At 42.6% G+C, this 16,983-nt stretch overlaps 1 protein-coding gene across 2 annotated transcripts in view; it reads left to right on the plus strand.

Moving 5' to 3' along the window:
* The window catches only part of STK4 (serine/threonine kinase 4), a 74,067-nt gene that overhangs the window by 27,787 nt on the left and 29,297 nt on the right, over window positions 1–16,983 (plus strand). For both annotated transcript variants that reach the window (XM_006275791.4, XM_019484579.2), the window contains exon 10: window positions 9,037–9,194. In XM_006275791.4, coding sequence (XP_006275853.1) covers window positions 9,037–9,194 — 158 coding nt within the window. The remainder of the gene's footprint in view (window positions 1–9,036; window positions 9,195–16,983) is intronic.

A 16,983-nucleotide genomic window follows, 5' to 3' on the forward strand; every position in this document is an offset into this window, starting at 1 on the left:
GCTAGAATAAACTAATAAAACTTCTGTGATCAAGAAGTGTCTCCTCCAAAGAGGGGATTGCTGCTAAAAAGACTTCTTTTGATACTGAGGTTTGAATTCTCCTAGCAAGAGCAAAAGTCATGGAGAGACTTATCTGCTTCCATCTTGAGCTGTGGTTGAGTTTTTTATGGTTGTTAGCAAGTAAAGATATTAGGAAGCGGTTGCTGACAATCCTACGCTCCCATTCAGTAGTGTCCCCTCCAAAATCCTTGAGACTGAGCTTGAGGATTCAGCTATGAGGAATTTGCTTAGATGGGTTGCAAACGTGCTTTTACTAGGTTCAGCATAATTGAAAAGTCATCCTACATGCCACAGGGTGAAGGTTGAATATCCTTTTCATTCTTACTGCTGTTTCACCTCCTTTTCATCTTTTGTCCAGATGCAAATATTCTTACAGATTTAATCCACTGACTAAAGCAAGTAAGAGAGGAGAGGGAAGAACGTGTCAGAAAAAAAATGGTGGTGTATGAAGAGCAAGGCAACTTCTAGCGCACTATTTTATTTGCTGCTTATAGTGAGAACTCTGACAATATTATGCTGCATGGTAGTGTGAGATGTCAGTAAATGGCTTTCTTGCATCATGGAGCAAGCACAGCTGAGACCCGTTTCTTAGGGAAAAATCCTCTGTTCTATGTGCCATAGCCTTTAGCTTTGTACCATTGGTATAACTATTTTTCTCAGATGCTTTATATTCATTACAAGAGATTAGTGTAGGTGCTTAGAACTAATTGAAGTGAGGCTCAGATATATTTGTAGCTGTGACAGGACTCACCAGGCATATTCTGCCTTTTGTTTGGGACTAAGGCAAAGTTCTTGCAAGTCATAATCAGGGGAAGACTTGCAGGTATGAAGGGTTGCGTGTCTTGTATTCAGTGCAGGAAATTTCAGCTGATGTTGCTGAGGGATAAATTCATTAATTATGGAACATTTTCTTTTTCTCTGGTTGAATGAATTGGTATATTTCTCGCTGCACTATAGGAAATGACACACAGTCCTGTTAATCTTTATTAGATCCTGTACAAATTTGTCAGTGCTGTTGCTAAACTTCATAGATGATTAATAATAAGTTTGAAGTAAATTCAAACTAGAGTTTGCATTTGAAATCTAATGAAGTTTCTTGCACATAATCATTGGGTGCTGTTCTGCTGAATGTGTAGCCTAGACCTGAGCTGCCTGTAATTCAAGCTGCACAGGTGCAGAGAAGAACTACTAGAATGATTAGGGGAATGAAGAGCTAATCCTGTGAGAGAACTAAGAAAGTTTTCCTTGTTTAGCCTAGCAAAATGAAGGATGGTAGTTCATGAAAGCTCTCTTTAAAAAGTTGGGTGGATATAGGATGAAGTAAATATGTTGGGAGAGGTGGTTGGGGGGAGAGCCTGCTTAAGCTAAAAGGAAGTGTTGGCACAGGAACAAATGGATATAAATTAGCCATGAATAAATGTCTAACCCTTAAAGCACGGAGGTTTTTAACAGCCTTCTAAGGAGACTAGTCAAGGCAAAAGTCTTATCTGCTTTTAAAATGGAGCTTGGCCAGCTTACAGAAGGGTTTTCATGATCTGCGTAACTGATAGGAGGGGATTGCAGTTGCTGACCAGGAAGATGACTTCTAGTCCTATGTTCCTATGAAGACACTTGGTTTGGGGTTTTTTTTTCTTTTTTGAGGTGAAAATGCTAGCATCTGCCAGGTTTGATCTTTCTGCACAGACTGTGTACCTGAGGATGTGTAAGGTGGACAGTACAGTAAAGCCCTGGCACAAATAAGTTGTTCCCACCTGCTAAATTTTTCACCAAAAAGGTAACCACTGGAGGGGCAGAGGATTCAGGAAAAGGAAGTTAAAAAAAAAACCCAAAACATTAAAAGAAGATTGGGCATTAAAAGAGGATTCTGCTTGAACAGAAAATATTAAAAAATGTAAAATAATATATTACAAAATATAATCAAACTATTGCAAAATAAGTCTAAATATTAGTTTAGATCAATATGACTAGTGATTTTTTTTATTTAAATTGTGATGTAACTTGACTTTGATAATTTTCCCCCTCATACATTAATGTGCTATTTTGAGAATTTGTTGGGTTGTTTTTTTAAGCACTTCAAGATTTATGTTGAAAAATAATTGCAGGCTTTATTTGTGAAGCTCATAGGGCTGCACGAACGTATTTTTTAGTTTTAGTTCTGTTGGGGAAAATATGCATGCTCGCTATCTAACTTCTCTAATGTAATATTGCTAATGTAATAATCAAACATTTTATGGCTTCAGATAGAATTATTTTTTTAAGTGAATGTGTCCATTAGTAAATTGGCAGGGTTGCAGGTTAAACATATGCTTTAAAATTTACAGTGTGAAGTCCATTAATATTTTAAAAATGTATTTGCAGTGCAGCCTTCCTATCTGATTCCCAGCAGATGGCTCAACTCTGATTTGGACTGAGGAAAATCCTTCCATGTACTTCAGGCTTGGGTCCCTTTGCCATGTCACACTGACTGAGCTGGCTTGTCTGCATGAGGTTGTGTTTGCAGAGTTCATATTTACCCCCCACCCTGTCGTAGGAAGCCTTGCAGCTCGGGAGCTTGCTGGCTGTTGGGAGCAGTTCCTCTGAGGAGGAGAGAATTGCAAAGCAAAGGTAGTTTGCTGCCCTGTGTGCCTGATCTAGCACATAGGGCCACAGCCCATGAGGCTTCCCACAAGATCTGTGGGGGTCCTGTGGGCTGGATTACATGGTGACAGGGGCCAGATCTAGCCCATGGGCTGGGGGTTGAGTACCCCTGATCTAAAGCACTCTGCCTTGGCCTAAATGTAAATCCAGTGAAGTCAGTGAGTTTTGAAAATCCCATCTATAAAATCCACTTGCTAGAGCTAACGGAATAAAACTCATAGATTGAGCACATCTGTTCATCACAGATGAGGCCATGGTTAAGAGTCTTGTCTCAGTTCTGTCATTGAGCATCCTCCTGAAAAAAAACTTCTGCTCTAACCATCTCACCCTTCTCTTCATCCCATTACTAACTCCCCTTCTCTAGAGCATCAAAGACATGCTACCTGTCTTCATTTTCTTGGCTCCTTGCCTGTCATCTTTTGTGTAGTATCATGAGGTTGACTTCTGAAGTTGACCATGACAGCAGCCTCCTTGCTCACTTGTTTAAGTTTCAGAGCAATATCTTAGTGTTTCCTCCCATACTGGAAGAAGCTTGCTGAAAAGCGAGCAAACCCACGATTTATTCTCTGTGGCCAGGCTCAAGTTCCAAGAGTGGCTGTGATGCCCCTGATGACCATGCAACCTTTGCCCTGCTCCAACTCTGGGGTGTCCTCCCCTTTTTACTCACCTGCCATATCTTGATGTATTTGTTTGATCTAAGGGTCCTAGACCAAGTCCCAGTTCATCTGACTGCCAGCAGGTCCCTTGCAGACCCCCACTGGTCTTGGTCCTACCTCCATCTGCGCCCCAGGGCACCTGTAGCCTTAAGGACTGTTCACGGCCTCTGACCTCTCCTACAGCCATGCCTGTGCCTCTCAGGCGTTACCGGACAGTGACTCCCTTGTCTGTATCTTCCCAGCCCTGCCCCTTTTGTCTAGCCGAGCTAGCTCTGCAGTAGGCAGTCACAGCCGTTTGTCCTTAGCTGCCTATTCCCTTGCAGCCAACTCATCCCAGGCAGAGGTCTCCTGGCAGGCTGCAGGTGTGCCCCTTCACTCTGATAGGCAGCTGTGTTTCTTTCCTGCCTTCCCTCTTGTGGCTGACCCCTCTCAGCTGCCTGTGCCCCATCTGCTGCCATTTCTCCCATTAAAGTAACAGGAGCCCCAGGCTCCTTGTTACATTCACCTTTAAACTCCTCTTTGAAACTCACCTATGCCATGACTCCTACAATAAATTGCTCATGGTTCGATTTCTTGTGTGCTGATACCACTGCTCCTTGTCCTGAACAGTAGTGTGTGTCACTTTGGACTCCCTTCTGTATCCATCTGTTTCTTGTCAAATGTTTAGCTTGTACAGACTTTAGGAAGGGACCGCCTCACTGAAGTTTTGGCCTATGTTAAGACCCTTTTAGTATTATTTGTATTGTACAACCCAGAGAGCTACTATACACTTCTCTTCTCTGCCTTATGTTTACATCACAAAATCAGCATTCACTTACTCATATTTTATTTTTTCCTAACAATTTATACCAACCAACATATGGAAACTCTTATTTTCATAGCTTTTTTTAAAAATTATTTTTTGTAATAAAAGTGCCGAATGAATGAAGTGCTGTGAGCACATGGGGTGCTTTGTGAATACCTTTCAATATATAATTTGCAGTAAGCTGGAATGATTCCATCAGAGCAATGGCGTTCCATTTGTAATTAATATAGTCCTTTAAAAAGATGACATATTTAAATGACTAGAACATTAATGGCTCCAATGGAGCTATCCAGGTTCATTTCCATAAGCATCCTTCTTTCAAAGTTTCTAAATATGGAAATCATTCCTGTCTGTGTGTAACACCCAAGGTATAACCTTCCAGTAGAAATCATTCTCTACAGCCACATGCACTTGCTTCCTGGCAAGCATTAATATTTTAATGCAATTCTGTAAAACTGGGAAACATAAGATACTTGGCATAAGCTGTCTTAGACCCATCTAGCCTGGTGTCATCTACCAACAGCAGCCACAGACACTGTTCTTTACAAGATCAGATAAAGTTATTGTATGGTTTCTTCTTTGGCTGTTGTCAGTCAAAATTTTGAAGGTACTTAAATTCAATACAAAAACCAAGTTTAATAGCAAGGTCACCTTTTTCAGTTTGCACTGATATAAGAGTCAAGATGACAAATATAAGGCATCTATTTGGTACTACCAGACAGGCAGTGATTGATTTTTGGTGCATTGTCTTTCATTCTCAAAGATCATTTCTATCAGTCCTGATAAATAAGTAGCTTGACTGAAGTTATAGTAGCATTTCAGAAGTCCCAGAGAGGGAAGTTAACTCTATACTTAATCATTCTTAACAAGTGGCTTCAGTAAACCACTTTATCATTAGATTGTGCTTTGCCAATTGGTGGATATTATAAAATAAAAATAATTGCATCCCTCAAGGGCCAAAATGATTTCAAAGTTTCCAATGTTGGACATAATATGGATGAGAGAGACACGTGATTTCTTTCAACTATTGTAAACTTTCCAAAAAAACAATCTAGAAATGTACTCATTTGCCTTTTTATTTGTAACCATGTATGCAGAAAGAATTTTCATGTTATTAAATCTTTTTGATATCCTGAAGCCACTAAAAGCATTTTATTGCCTGAATTGTCCCATGCTGTAAATGCAGGACCAACCTACAGCTGTGGTTGTTTCTGAAGCACCAATTAGTTGATAAAATAGAATTGAAACTGTTGGGGAGGAATGAGATGCTTAAGAGACTTTCTGAATTGTTTTTTCCCCAGCACAAGCAAATATTCATTAAGAAAATTACTTTAGTAAGTGGATAAGGTAATGAAACTCAAGTAGTTCTCCCTGTCTTTCCCCCTCTCTCTCTAAAGGAACATTAAAAATGAGAATGTTTGCAAGCTATCCAACACTAACCTGAATTTGTGGGGGGGGGTTTAAACCTAATTTATAACTGAGACCTGGGCTACTACTCAGTCTATTGGGGACAAATTTGCATTTGTTCTACAAAATTCCCTGCATGAAATATTTCTATTCATTGTCCATAATATTAATTTCTCATGCTTCTGACAGCATCCGTACCTTCAGAAGCATGCAAGCAACATTTACATATAATAAAAATATGTTTTATTACTATAATAGTGATTGGATTCCTATTGTATATCAGTAATTATTCCCAATAGTATTGCAGTTCTCAGCTTTGTGAACACAGTTCCAGACTGACCTTCATGCATTCTGTCTGAAGACATCTCCCTCAATCTAATTCTGTACAGTGAGGTTTTTAAAAAGGGAAATGAATGCCAGGAGGGGTAGGATAATTTGTCCGAACTTCTGTCATTGTCATAATGCAGAAATGTAAGCGCATATTTTCATTTTTAAACTCTCTGCTAGCCTAGAAAAGGTTTGTATCCGTGCTGCTTCAAGATTTCTGATGACATTTTCAGATTGCAGACAGCCACGCCTCTTTCAGTATCTGAGGCTTAGGATCATGCTAAAATATCTCGGCTTTATGGAAGCTTATATTTAGCACTCTATATATAAAAAAAAAAAAAAAAAAAAAAAAAAAAAAAACTCTTAAAATATATACAAAGTTAACACAGGAATTCAAAGAATAGTCTTATAATAGAATAAAATCTGGAAAAGAAATGTTGTAACATGTCAGTTTTGTTTTAAAGAATAATATTCTGTGACAAAACCTTAATAGATTTCCAAGGTAACAATTCCCCCCCCACTCAAAAACATGGCATTACTGAACATTTTATGACCTTTGGGAAAACTTAACATTTGACAGTCTGATTTCTGCCTGCATCTTGGATGTGAAACTGTTTGCCAGAAATTGCCTTATGGAGATCTGGCAAATCAGTAGAGTAACTGCTGGATTTGATGGGGCGGGGGTTTCAAGCCTGAGGTGTTTTTTTTTTGGGGGGGGGGGGGGGGGGTTGTTTTTTTGGGAGGGGGTTGTTTTTTTTTCTTTTGGCAGTTGTTTAGGGTGACTCTTGAGATTGGAAACTGTTACTACATAGTCCAAAGTGGGTTTCCATTTGGCTAATTTAAAACTGTTTTATATTAACACTTGACCAAGAATAATGAGCTCATTATGAGTTGCTGGCTTTTTCAGGCACTTAAGAATTAGGGCTTTTATATAAACTATAACGAATGTTTAAAGGTGAAAGATTTATTGCATTGTGTAGAGAACCAGGCTTTGTCATAATGCAAGACCATCTTTTTCAAGATCAAGGTATTTAAAATAGATGGGTTGATTTGCTATTGTAGAACTAACTCGTGTGCACAAATTGTATATGATGGTTTGTCATCCCTAAATGCAGTACTGTTCTCTCATATGAGTAATCTTTAATTACATTTTTCAGCTTATGTTATCTTAAGATGCAACTTGCTCAACAGCATGTCTTCCACGCAAGCCTATTTTCTGTCATGCTGAGACTCTATCCAAAGTATTGTGTGCATTAAAACTAGCTTGTTCTGCTACATATTAAATTTGAATACATTTTAGACAGCAACTGAAACTGTACCAGTTGCTACGAACCTTAAATGTGACACACAGTTACGTCTTTTCAGTGGGAATTCTTGACAAAATGAAAAAACAGTTATGCCAATAACAATTTTTTTTTTTCCTGAGGTGCATTGATACTAAATTATATTAATTTCTCATCTCTTCTCCTCCAACCACTATGCAAAATTGCAGCCTGTACCATAAAGATCCTCTAGCTCAGTGCGTGCCAACCTTTCTGACAGGCATGCCATAAATTAATCCTGCACACTTCCAGCAAGCCACTCAGATCTTTTTCCCCTGCCTGATCTGCTGCTCTGCTTTCTGACCCCTGTCTTATCTGTCACTGTACTGCCTGTCCCCTACCCAGTGTGCTACATGCTACACAGGCTGCCTGTGCCACTTGTGGCACCCATGCTGCATGTTGACCACCTCCAGGTAAGACAGATTTGGCTTATCTGGAAGCTGTCTTTAAGCTTTAAACAGCGTCAGTGCCTTATCTTTATACCTGAACTCATGGTTGCACATTTTCCATGGTGACCAAAGTTGAGCAGAGGCATGGATGTGGGTGAGTACATGTGCAGCCATGTACAAGTAGCATGGAACAACTATTCACATGTGTTCTTGCAGGAAAACAAGGCATAGATTCATAGATGTTAGAGTTGGAAGGGACCTCAATAGATCATCGAGTCCGACCCCCTGCATAGGCAGGAAAGAGTGCTGGGTCTAGATGACCCCAGCTAGATGCATATCCAACCTCCTCTTGAAATCAGTAGAGTAACTGCTGGATTTACTGCTGCATGTTAGTGTCCCTATCTCCACCCCAACCTGACTAAGCAGCTCAGCCAGTCATGCATGTGAAACTGAAATATCTCTGCACACGTCCTCCATAGATGCAGTGTCCTATCTGCCTCCCCTTTCATTCAGCTTATTACTGTACTCCAAAGAGTACATAACGGTGCCGTACCAAGTCAGATGCCCTGTTCAACTACACGTGTTAAGTGCTTTTCTTTCTGAAATACAAATGGACTGGGAACAAGGAAATGAGGGATTCCTTGGTTGAGTTCTCTGAATAGCTGATTAGTCTGTTTGGTGGCCAAAGAGGAAAGGCAATCATTTCTGGTTGATCCAACATCAGTATTTTAACTACTGGTTTAACTACTGGTTAATTGAGGAGATAACAATTCAGGTCAAAGGAATTATTTTGCTCAACTGAAAACATTTTTTTCCCTTTTAGTTTGGATAGTTCTTATAAAAATGCAACGAAGACTTGTGCACCATTCCCAAAATCTTGGGGGGGGTTAGTCTGGTCTAATCCACTGGGATCCAACCTTTTTTGGTAGGTGTGCCACAAATTACTCCTATGTCCTCCCTGAGTGCCCTCCCAATCCCCCTTTCTCTGCCTACTCTGCTGTTCTGCTTTCTTCTCCTTGCCCACTCTGGTAGTCTGCTTTCTGCCCTGTCTGCCACTGTGCTGCTTGTACCTTCCCCACCCTGCTACCTGCCACATACACAGGCTGCCCATACCGCTTTGTAGCATGCATACAGCAGGTTGGCCACTTCTGATCTAGAAGCCAGATGTTTTGGAGTTCTATTCCAAGGTTGGATACTGTGCTTCTTTGTGGTCTGTTGGCCTCTCTGTCCCACTTTACAGACGGGGATAATACTTCCTTCTCTTGGGTGGTGTGAGGTTTAGCTTTCAGAACTTTCCAAACAGTGTTTTATGAGCACAAGGTATCGTTGTTAGCAATCTGATAGTTTGGCACAGATATTAAGTGGAATATAAAACGCTGTTTTTATTTTTTGCAAAAGTAACCATTGTTTTACCACTTTTTAAATATTCCCAGGGAGGGAAGAGACCATGCAGCCAGCCAAACCATCATTCCTGGAATATTTTGAACAAAAAGAAAAAGAGAATCAGATCAATAGTTTTGGGAAGAATGTGTCTGGCCAGACAAAAAATTCATCTGACTGGAAAGTACCGCAGGATGGAGACTATGAATTTGTAAGTGCATACATTGAAATGTAATACAATTGTCTTTTTAAGGTTTTCTCTTAATGCTGCTAGAATAAGATTTTTTTTAAATTTTGGCACACTAATAGAAACTCAGAGAGACTAAATATTAATACCTTTGAATGGTGGCATTTTGACGGAATAATTTTTCTTTGCTTGCTTTTGGGTCATTACAGCCAGCCACTGATCATTGCTATAATTTTTTTGTGTAAGAATGTTGAAGACACTGAGAGAGACATTATTTTACCTCCTTTTTGTCTAAAATGCCTAAATACAAACAGCATTCCAGATGGTAGTTGGAAAATATTAATCCTTAATGTGGGTGTGTGAAGATCAGTGTTACCAGCTGCTAGGATACTTGAAATATTTTTTCCCTTAAAGCTTTCAGCCATAGGACTCATGTTACTAAAGCTGAGATTCTGAAGTAGTGCATTAACCCCTGAGTTTCTAGTCCTCATGGTTTTGGAGAAAAGGCTTGGAAATAACCCAAAAGGCTTTTAGAAAGCAAATAAAGACCCTAAACTTATTTTAAAATATTGCATGCTCTCTATAGCCTAGCTTTCCTATTGGGGAGAGCCTATCTCATGATTTTTTTTCATGCTTTTATCTGCCTTAATGCTTTGTGGTTCAGCTTTCTCCTGTAGCGTTGGTGCAGTGCAGGTGCTTTCTGGTTTCATGTTGTATTGTAGTTTGACATTCCTTCAGGTTTCCCAAGATTCAGGCTGCCAGATTGAACTAATTAGTGGAAGTTGTTCCCATTCAGAAAGCAAAATTTACCTGTCATGATGCAAGTTGCAGGGGAGATCTTTTGCCCCAAGGCTGGAATCATAGCTGCAGCCCCTCTGTGCTGCTTGCACTCATTACAAGACTGGCTAAGGCAGATTCAGTAACAATCACTTCTGCCTTTTTTTATTGCTGTTTTCTACTTCAGCCTTAAATGGACCGACAAAGAAATTCTGTTCTGGGGACACTGGGGCTCCTCAGCTGATCAGAAGGATGGGGGACCTTGCCACGATCAACCTGTGAATATGGCAGCTGGCCCCATGATAACCCCATGAAATTGGCCGGCTGCCTCCAAGTTGGGTAGACCCCTACACACAAGCTCTGCTCTGTCCCCATGTACCACTCTGACATTCAACCTGAAAGTTCAGAGTTAGTTGAGAAACATGTTTTGCAAAAATAACATGTTACCTGGTGGGCTAGTTTGCTGCTCTGGAAGTGTCCTCCAGCCCTGCAGTTCCTGTCCTGGTTCTTTACAGTTTGTTTCATTTCTTTAAAATAATAGGTTCAGCGTGTTAGTAGTATGCCTCGTCAAGACCCAGGGTCTTCTCCAGAGACTTAAGCCTCAGAGGCCATCTGTTGGGGAGTCATGGCAAACCTCACATCTGTTCTGCCTAGCAAGGGCAAGATTACACTCCTTAGGCCCTCCACCGGACTCTCTCTCTCACACAGCTCTCTTCCTGATCCACAATCTCCTGCAGGGGACTTTCTGATGCCTGCAGCTGTCTGGCTCAGTTGAGCCTCATTGTGTGATCACCTAGTTCTCATTGACCTGGCAAGTGCCTGATCCCTGGCCTTGCAACCTCAGCTGGAATACGTATGATTAGAGACAGGTGGGCCTGACTCCCCTTAGAGAACCAGCCACCCTATGACATAAAATAAAACTTTTAAAGCATGCTATATATCATATATTCGTGCTGAAGGAAAGTTATGAAACGTGGTATTTCTGGAGACAGGGAGACTAGTATGAATGTGTGAAGAAGGTTATCACAAGAGCTGCAAAGGAAACACTGCTTTAATCTTAATTCCAGTTATTTAAGACTTAAATCAACCATTTAAAAAAAAAAATCTTACTATACATTTTCTTTAATTCTGTGCAAGACTGCAGAACCTCTCTCCCCAGCACCATAGTTTGGAACGTCCTGGGATGGATTAGGCACAGCCAGCAGTGTGTGGTAGAAGGTACACAGCGAATGGGCTGTGTGCCATGCAAGGGAAAGTTTGGTGACATTCTGGCGAACAGAAGAGAGGAAATATTTTTAGACCATCTGCGTGTTGAGCAGCTGTTTGACTTGGTTGTATGACCTTGTTTACTGCCTTCCATTATTCCTAAAGTATTGCCATTTACATAGATTTCACTTACCAGTGAGCTGAAGGCATAAAAGGAAGCATTTTGAAAGCAGCAAATTGAATAGTAGTATTTAAATATGCTTGGGTCACCTTGACATACTAATTCAAAGAAATCTTGCTTTCAAGTTGTATATACATTTCTAGCTCTGCTTTCCCTCTGACCATGAACAGGCCTGACAGTCTTGTATTTCAGGTCTGTAACTAAACTAGCTTTTCAGTTAATTATTTTCTTTTAAAGTAGGATAAAAAAACTTGAAAGTACCAACCATTGAACTTTAATAGATACAAAGGTATTTCAAGGCTTAAATAAGGGTTTGTAACAATAAGTAAATTCTGTAACCCAGTCAAAGATCTAAAAGTAAATTCCTGTCCTATTTGACTAAAAGCAGAATAGAGTAGCCCTAATGATCTGTTATGGGCAAAACTCATTGTTTTAAACCGCATGGTAATTGAATGCATCATTGCAATAAATGGCTTGAAGTAAAAGTATATTCACTAGTGATATCAAGTATATACAAGATGAACTTAGCAGTGACTTAATCGTGCATAGTCACAGGGGTGGGCTAGAGCATGCTTTTTGTTTCTAACCTCTGAGAAATGCAAATAGAGATATGGTCAGTAAGATTGTACTTACTGTAAGGGAGCACTGTTTCCTTCTGCGCCTGAAGAAAATAAATGAAATCCTGTTTGGTTTGTTTGGATGGACTTGTTAAATATCCTTCACCTTCAGTGATTTTTATGGCAGCACTGGAAGAGGAAGCAAAACCTGGAGACTTGGCTTCCAGAAAATAGCGATATTTAATTATTTCCCTCTGGCAAAACCCTTTGACCTCTTTCTGGTAGAACTGTTCTTTTGAAGCAAGCAAACAGGAAGCTATTTATAACACAGCAGCAATGTCATGTTAGATAAGAGGTCCATGTTTTATCTGGACTTCTTGTTGTTCCTCATTAAGTGCTGCTGATGTGCTAGGCACTGCACAAGCTGTAAAGTCAGACCTGTCTGCCAAGAAACTAGAAACCTGATGATCTTACTCTGAAGTAACTGTAAAATCTGTCACCAAAATATGACATCAACCATTCTAGCTTGAGTCATGGTGGTCTGGAATGTCATAAATCCTCTCTGTAGCATGGCAAATTTGAATAAAGCATCACTGCATCTGTAGCTGGTGTCTTCTGTTGCTAATGCCTATTGCTGCATATGTTTCAGAGCAGATTCTTTAAAAGATTGTTTTTAAAAATTCTGATTCATTAAAAAGGTTTTACAAGAACCAGATTCATTTTTAATGTGCAAAAATACTAGATTATGTGAGGAAAAATTCTAGTTAGTAACAGGATGGATACAGCAAACATTTGGATGAAAACATTGCAAGTTGGGGTGTTAATGGAATGGATTCATTGCTTATAAAATCATGGAAAATGAGGGTTAGAAGGGAACTCAGGAAGTCATGTAGTCCCAACCCCCTGCGCAAAGCAGGACCATCCCCAACTAGATCATCTCAGCCAAAGCTTTGTGTAGCTGGGTCTTAAAAACCTCCAAGGACGGAGATTCTACCACATCTCTGGGTAACCTGTTCCAGTTTTACTACTCTCTTAGGGAGAAAATTCTTCCTAATATCTAACCTGAACTTCCCTTGTTGCAACTTGAGCCCATTGCTTCTTGTTCTGTCATCTGCCGCCACTGACGACACTAGCTCCATTGTCTGTGGAACTACCCTTCACATAGTTGAAGGCTACTATTAAATCCCCGCTGTCTTCTCTTCTCTAGACTAAAGCCTAGCTCCTTCAGCCTCTCTTCAGAAGTCATGTTCCGCAGCCCCCCCTCACCATTTTTGTTGCCCTCTGCTGGACTCTCTCCAATTTGTCCACATCATTTCTGTAGTGGGGGGCCAAAACTGAGCACAGTACTCCAGATTTGGCCTCACCAGTGCTGAATAGAGGGGATTAATCACTTCCCTTGACCTGTTGGCAACACATCTACCAATGCAGCCCAGTATGCCATTAGCCTTTCATAGATTTCATAGACATTAGGGCTGGAAGGGACCTCGGAAGATCATCGAGTCCAGCCCCCCGCCCAAAGGGCAGGACGTCAGCTGGGGTCATAGGATCCCAGCAAGATAAGCATCCAGTTTCATCTTGAAGGTGTTCAATGAAGGCGCTTGAACAACCTCCGGCGGCAGGCTGTTCCAGACCTTGGGGGCTCGGACAGTAAAGAAATTCTTCCTTATGTCCAGCCTGAAACGATCTTGTAGTAGTTTGTGACCATTCGTCCTCATCATCCCTTGGGGCGCTCTGGTGAACAAACGTTCCCCCAGATACTGGTGATCACCCCTGATAAACTTGTAGGTGGCCATCAGATCACCCCTGAGCCTGCGCTTTTCCAGGCTAAAGAGCCCCAGGGCTCTCAGCCTGTCATCGTAGGGTTTGCTTCCCTGACCCCTGATCATGCGCGTGGCTCTTCTCTGGACTCTCTCAAGCTTCTCCACATCCTTTTTGAATTGTGGAGCCCAAAACTGGACGCAGTACTCCAGCTGCGGCCTCACTAAGGCCGAGTACAGGGGGAGAATGACGTCCCGGGATTTGCTTGAGAAGCATCTATGGATGCAAGCCAGCGTTTTGGTCGCTTTACTAGCCGCAGCATCGCATTGCAGGCTCATGTTCATCTTGTGGTCAATGATGACCCCCAAGTCTCTTTCTTCCATAGTGCTAACCAACATAGCACTGCCGAGCCTATAAGGATGCTGCGGGTTTTTCTTCCCAAGGTGGAGAACCTTGCATTTATCGGCATTGAACACCATCAGATTTTCATCCGCCCACTTGCTGAGCCTGTCCAGGTCAGCCTGGATCACCCGCCTGACTTCTGGCGTGGATGCTTTGCCCCAAAGTTTGGTGTCATCGGCGAACTTGGCCAGTCCGCTTCTGACTCCAGTGTCCACATCGTTAATGAAGATGTTGAACAGTATGGGTCCAAGGACAGAGCCCTGGGGGACCCCACTAGTCACAGGACACCACGATGAGTGACTTCCATCAATTACTACCCTCTGGGTCCGACCCCGGAGCCAATTTTCCAGCCAGTGGATCGTGGGGGACCCAAGGCGACAATTGGCCAGTTTCTCCAAGAGACGATCATGGGACACCAGATCGAAGGCTTTTTTGAAGTCAAGATATATGACATCAATCTCATCTCCCTTGTCCAGGTGATAGGTCACCTGGTCGTAGAAGGAAATGAGATTGGTCAAGCAAGACCTACCCGCAACAAACCCGTGCTGGCTATCCCTTAAGATGTTGGCGTCGGCCAGTCCATTAAGGATGGCCTCCTTAATAAACTTTTCTAAGATCTTCCCTGGGATAGAAGTCAGGCTGATGGGCCTATAGTTAGCCGGATCCACTTTCCTCCCTTTCTTGAAGATAGGCACCACGTTGGCCTTCTTCCAGTCTTCGGGCACTACACCAGAGCGCCAAGAGTTTTCAAAGATCCGCGCTAGAGGCTGGGCTATGATGCTCACCAGCTCCTTGAGTACCCTGGGGTGAAGATTGTCAGGGCCGGCTGACTTGAAGGTATCCAGCTTCTCAAGATGTTCCTTCACAAAGTCAGCATTAATGGAGGGCAGGGGATCACCCTCACCCGGACTTCCCGGCCCTGTAGCGGGCACAGGCGTCCCATGGGGCTGATGAAAGACCGACGCAAAGTACCTGTTTAATAGGTTGGCTTTTTCCTGGGCGTCAGTTGTCAGTTGCCCCATCTGGTTCAGCAGGGGTCCAACGTTGCCCCTGCTTTTCCTCCGGCTCCCCACATATCTGAAAAAGGACTTTTTATTGTCCTTGATGCTCAAAGCTAGCTGGAGTTCAGTTGCAGCCTTGGCTTTCCTGGTCTGCTCCCTACAGGACCGGACCAGTGCAGAATAATCCTCCTTGGAGGTGACTCCCATCCTCCATCCTTTGTAGGCCTTTCTTTTTAGCCTCAGGAGGTCTGCTAGGTCCCTGGAGAGCCAGGGGGGCTGCTGTGCCCTCTTGCTGCCTTTCCTCCGAGATGGAATAGACTTAGTTTGTGCCTTCTTCACAACTAGGACACACTGCTGGCTCATGTTCAGCTTATTGTCCGATGTAAGCCCCAAGTCCTTTTCTGCAGAGCTGCTGCCCAGCCAGTCAACCCCCAGCCTGTACCAGTGCATGGGATTGTTCTGTCCTAAGTGCAGGACTTTGTACTTGTCCTTGTTGAACCTCGTGAGATTTCTTTTGACTCAATCCTCCAATTTGTCTAGGTCACGGACTCCTAGCCCTACCCTCCAGTGTATCTGCTTCTCTCCACAGCTTGGTGTCATCTGCAGACTTGCTGAGGTGCACTTTATGCCATCTTCCAGGTCATTGATGAAGACCTTGAACAAAACCGGCCCCAGGACCGACAACTCCTGGGGTACTCCACTTGATACCAACTGCCAACTAGACATAGAGCCATTGATTATTACCCTCTGAGCCCAGTGCGCCAGACAGTTTTATATCCATCTTACAGTTTATTTATCCAGTCCATACTTCCGTAGCCTGAGAGAATGTTGTAGGAGACCGCATCAAAAGCTTTGCTAAAATCAAGGTATACCACAAAGTATATCACTGGTCTCCCTGCATCCACAGAGCCAGTCATCTCATCATAGAAGGCATGACTTGCCGTTGGTGAATCCATGCTGACTATTCCTAATGACCTTCTTCTCCTCCAAGTGCTTCAAGATAGATTCCTTGAGTTTCTGCTCCATGATCTTTCCAGGGACTGAGGTGAGGCTGACTAGTCTGTACTTCCCTGGATCCTCCTTTTTCCCTTTCTTAAATATGGGCACTGTGTTTGCCCTTTTCCAATCACCCGGGACCTCTCCCGATTGCCATGAGTTTTCAAAGATAATGGGCCAGTGGCTCTGCAATCACATCAGCCAATTCCCTCAGCACCCTTGGGTGCATCCCATCTGACCCCATGGACTTGTATATGCCCAACTTTTCTAAATAGTCTCTAGTCTGTTCTTTCACTATTGAGGGCTGCTCACCTCCTCCCCAAACTGCAGCCCGGTGCAGTAGGCTGGGAGCTGACCTTGCCTGTGAAGACTGAGGCAAGATAGGCATAGAGCACTTCAGCCTTCTCTGCATCCTCTGTCACTAGGTTGCCTCCCCTGTTCAGTAATGGACCCACACGTTCCCTGATCCTCCTCTTGCTACCAGTATACTTCTAGAAACTCTTCTTGTTACCCTTCACATTCCTTACTGGCTCTGACTTCAGTTGCACTTTGGCCTTCCTGACTTCATCCCTGCATGCATGAGCAATGCTCTTATATTCTTTCCTAGTTATTTGTCCAAGATTCCACTTCTTGTAAGCTTCCTTTAGTTTACCGAAGAGTTCCCTGCTAATCTAAGCTGGTTTTCTGCCATACTTGCCAGTCTTGCTGCGCATTGGGATGGTTTGTTCCTGCCTTCTCAGTAAGGCTTCTTTAAAATACAGCCAGCTCTCCTGGACTCCTCTCCCCCTCAGATTGGCTTCCCAGGGGATCCTGCCCATGAGTTCCCTGAGCAAGTCCAAGTCTGCTTTTCTGAAGTTCAGGGTCCTTACTGTGCTGCTCTTCATCCTTCCTGTCCTCAGGATCCTGAACTCAATCATCTCGCGATCACTGCTGCC

This window comes from Alligator mississippiensis, chromosome 9 (assembly GCF_030867095.1).
Source record: "Alligator mississippiensis isolate rAllMis1 chromosome 9, rAllMis1, whole genome shotgun sequence".
NCBI lineage: Eukaryota > Metazoa > Chordata > Crocodylia > Alligatoridae > Alligator > Alligator mississippiensis.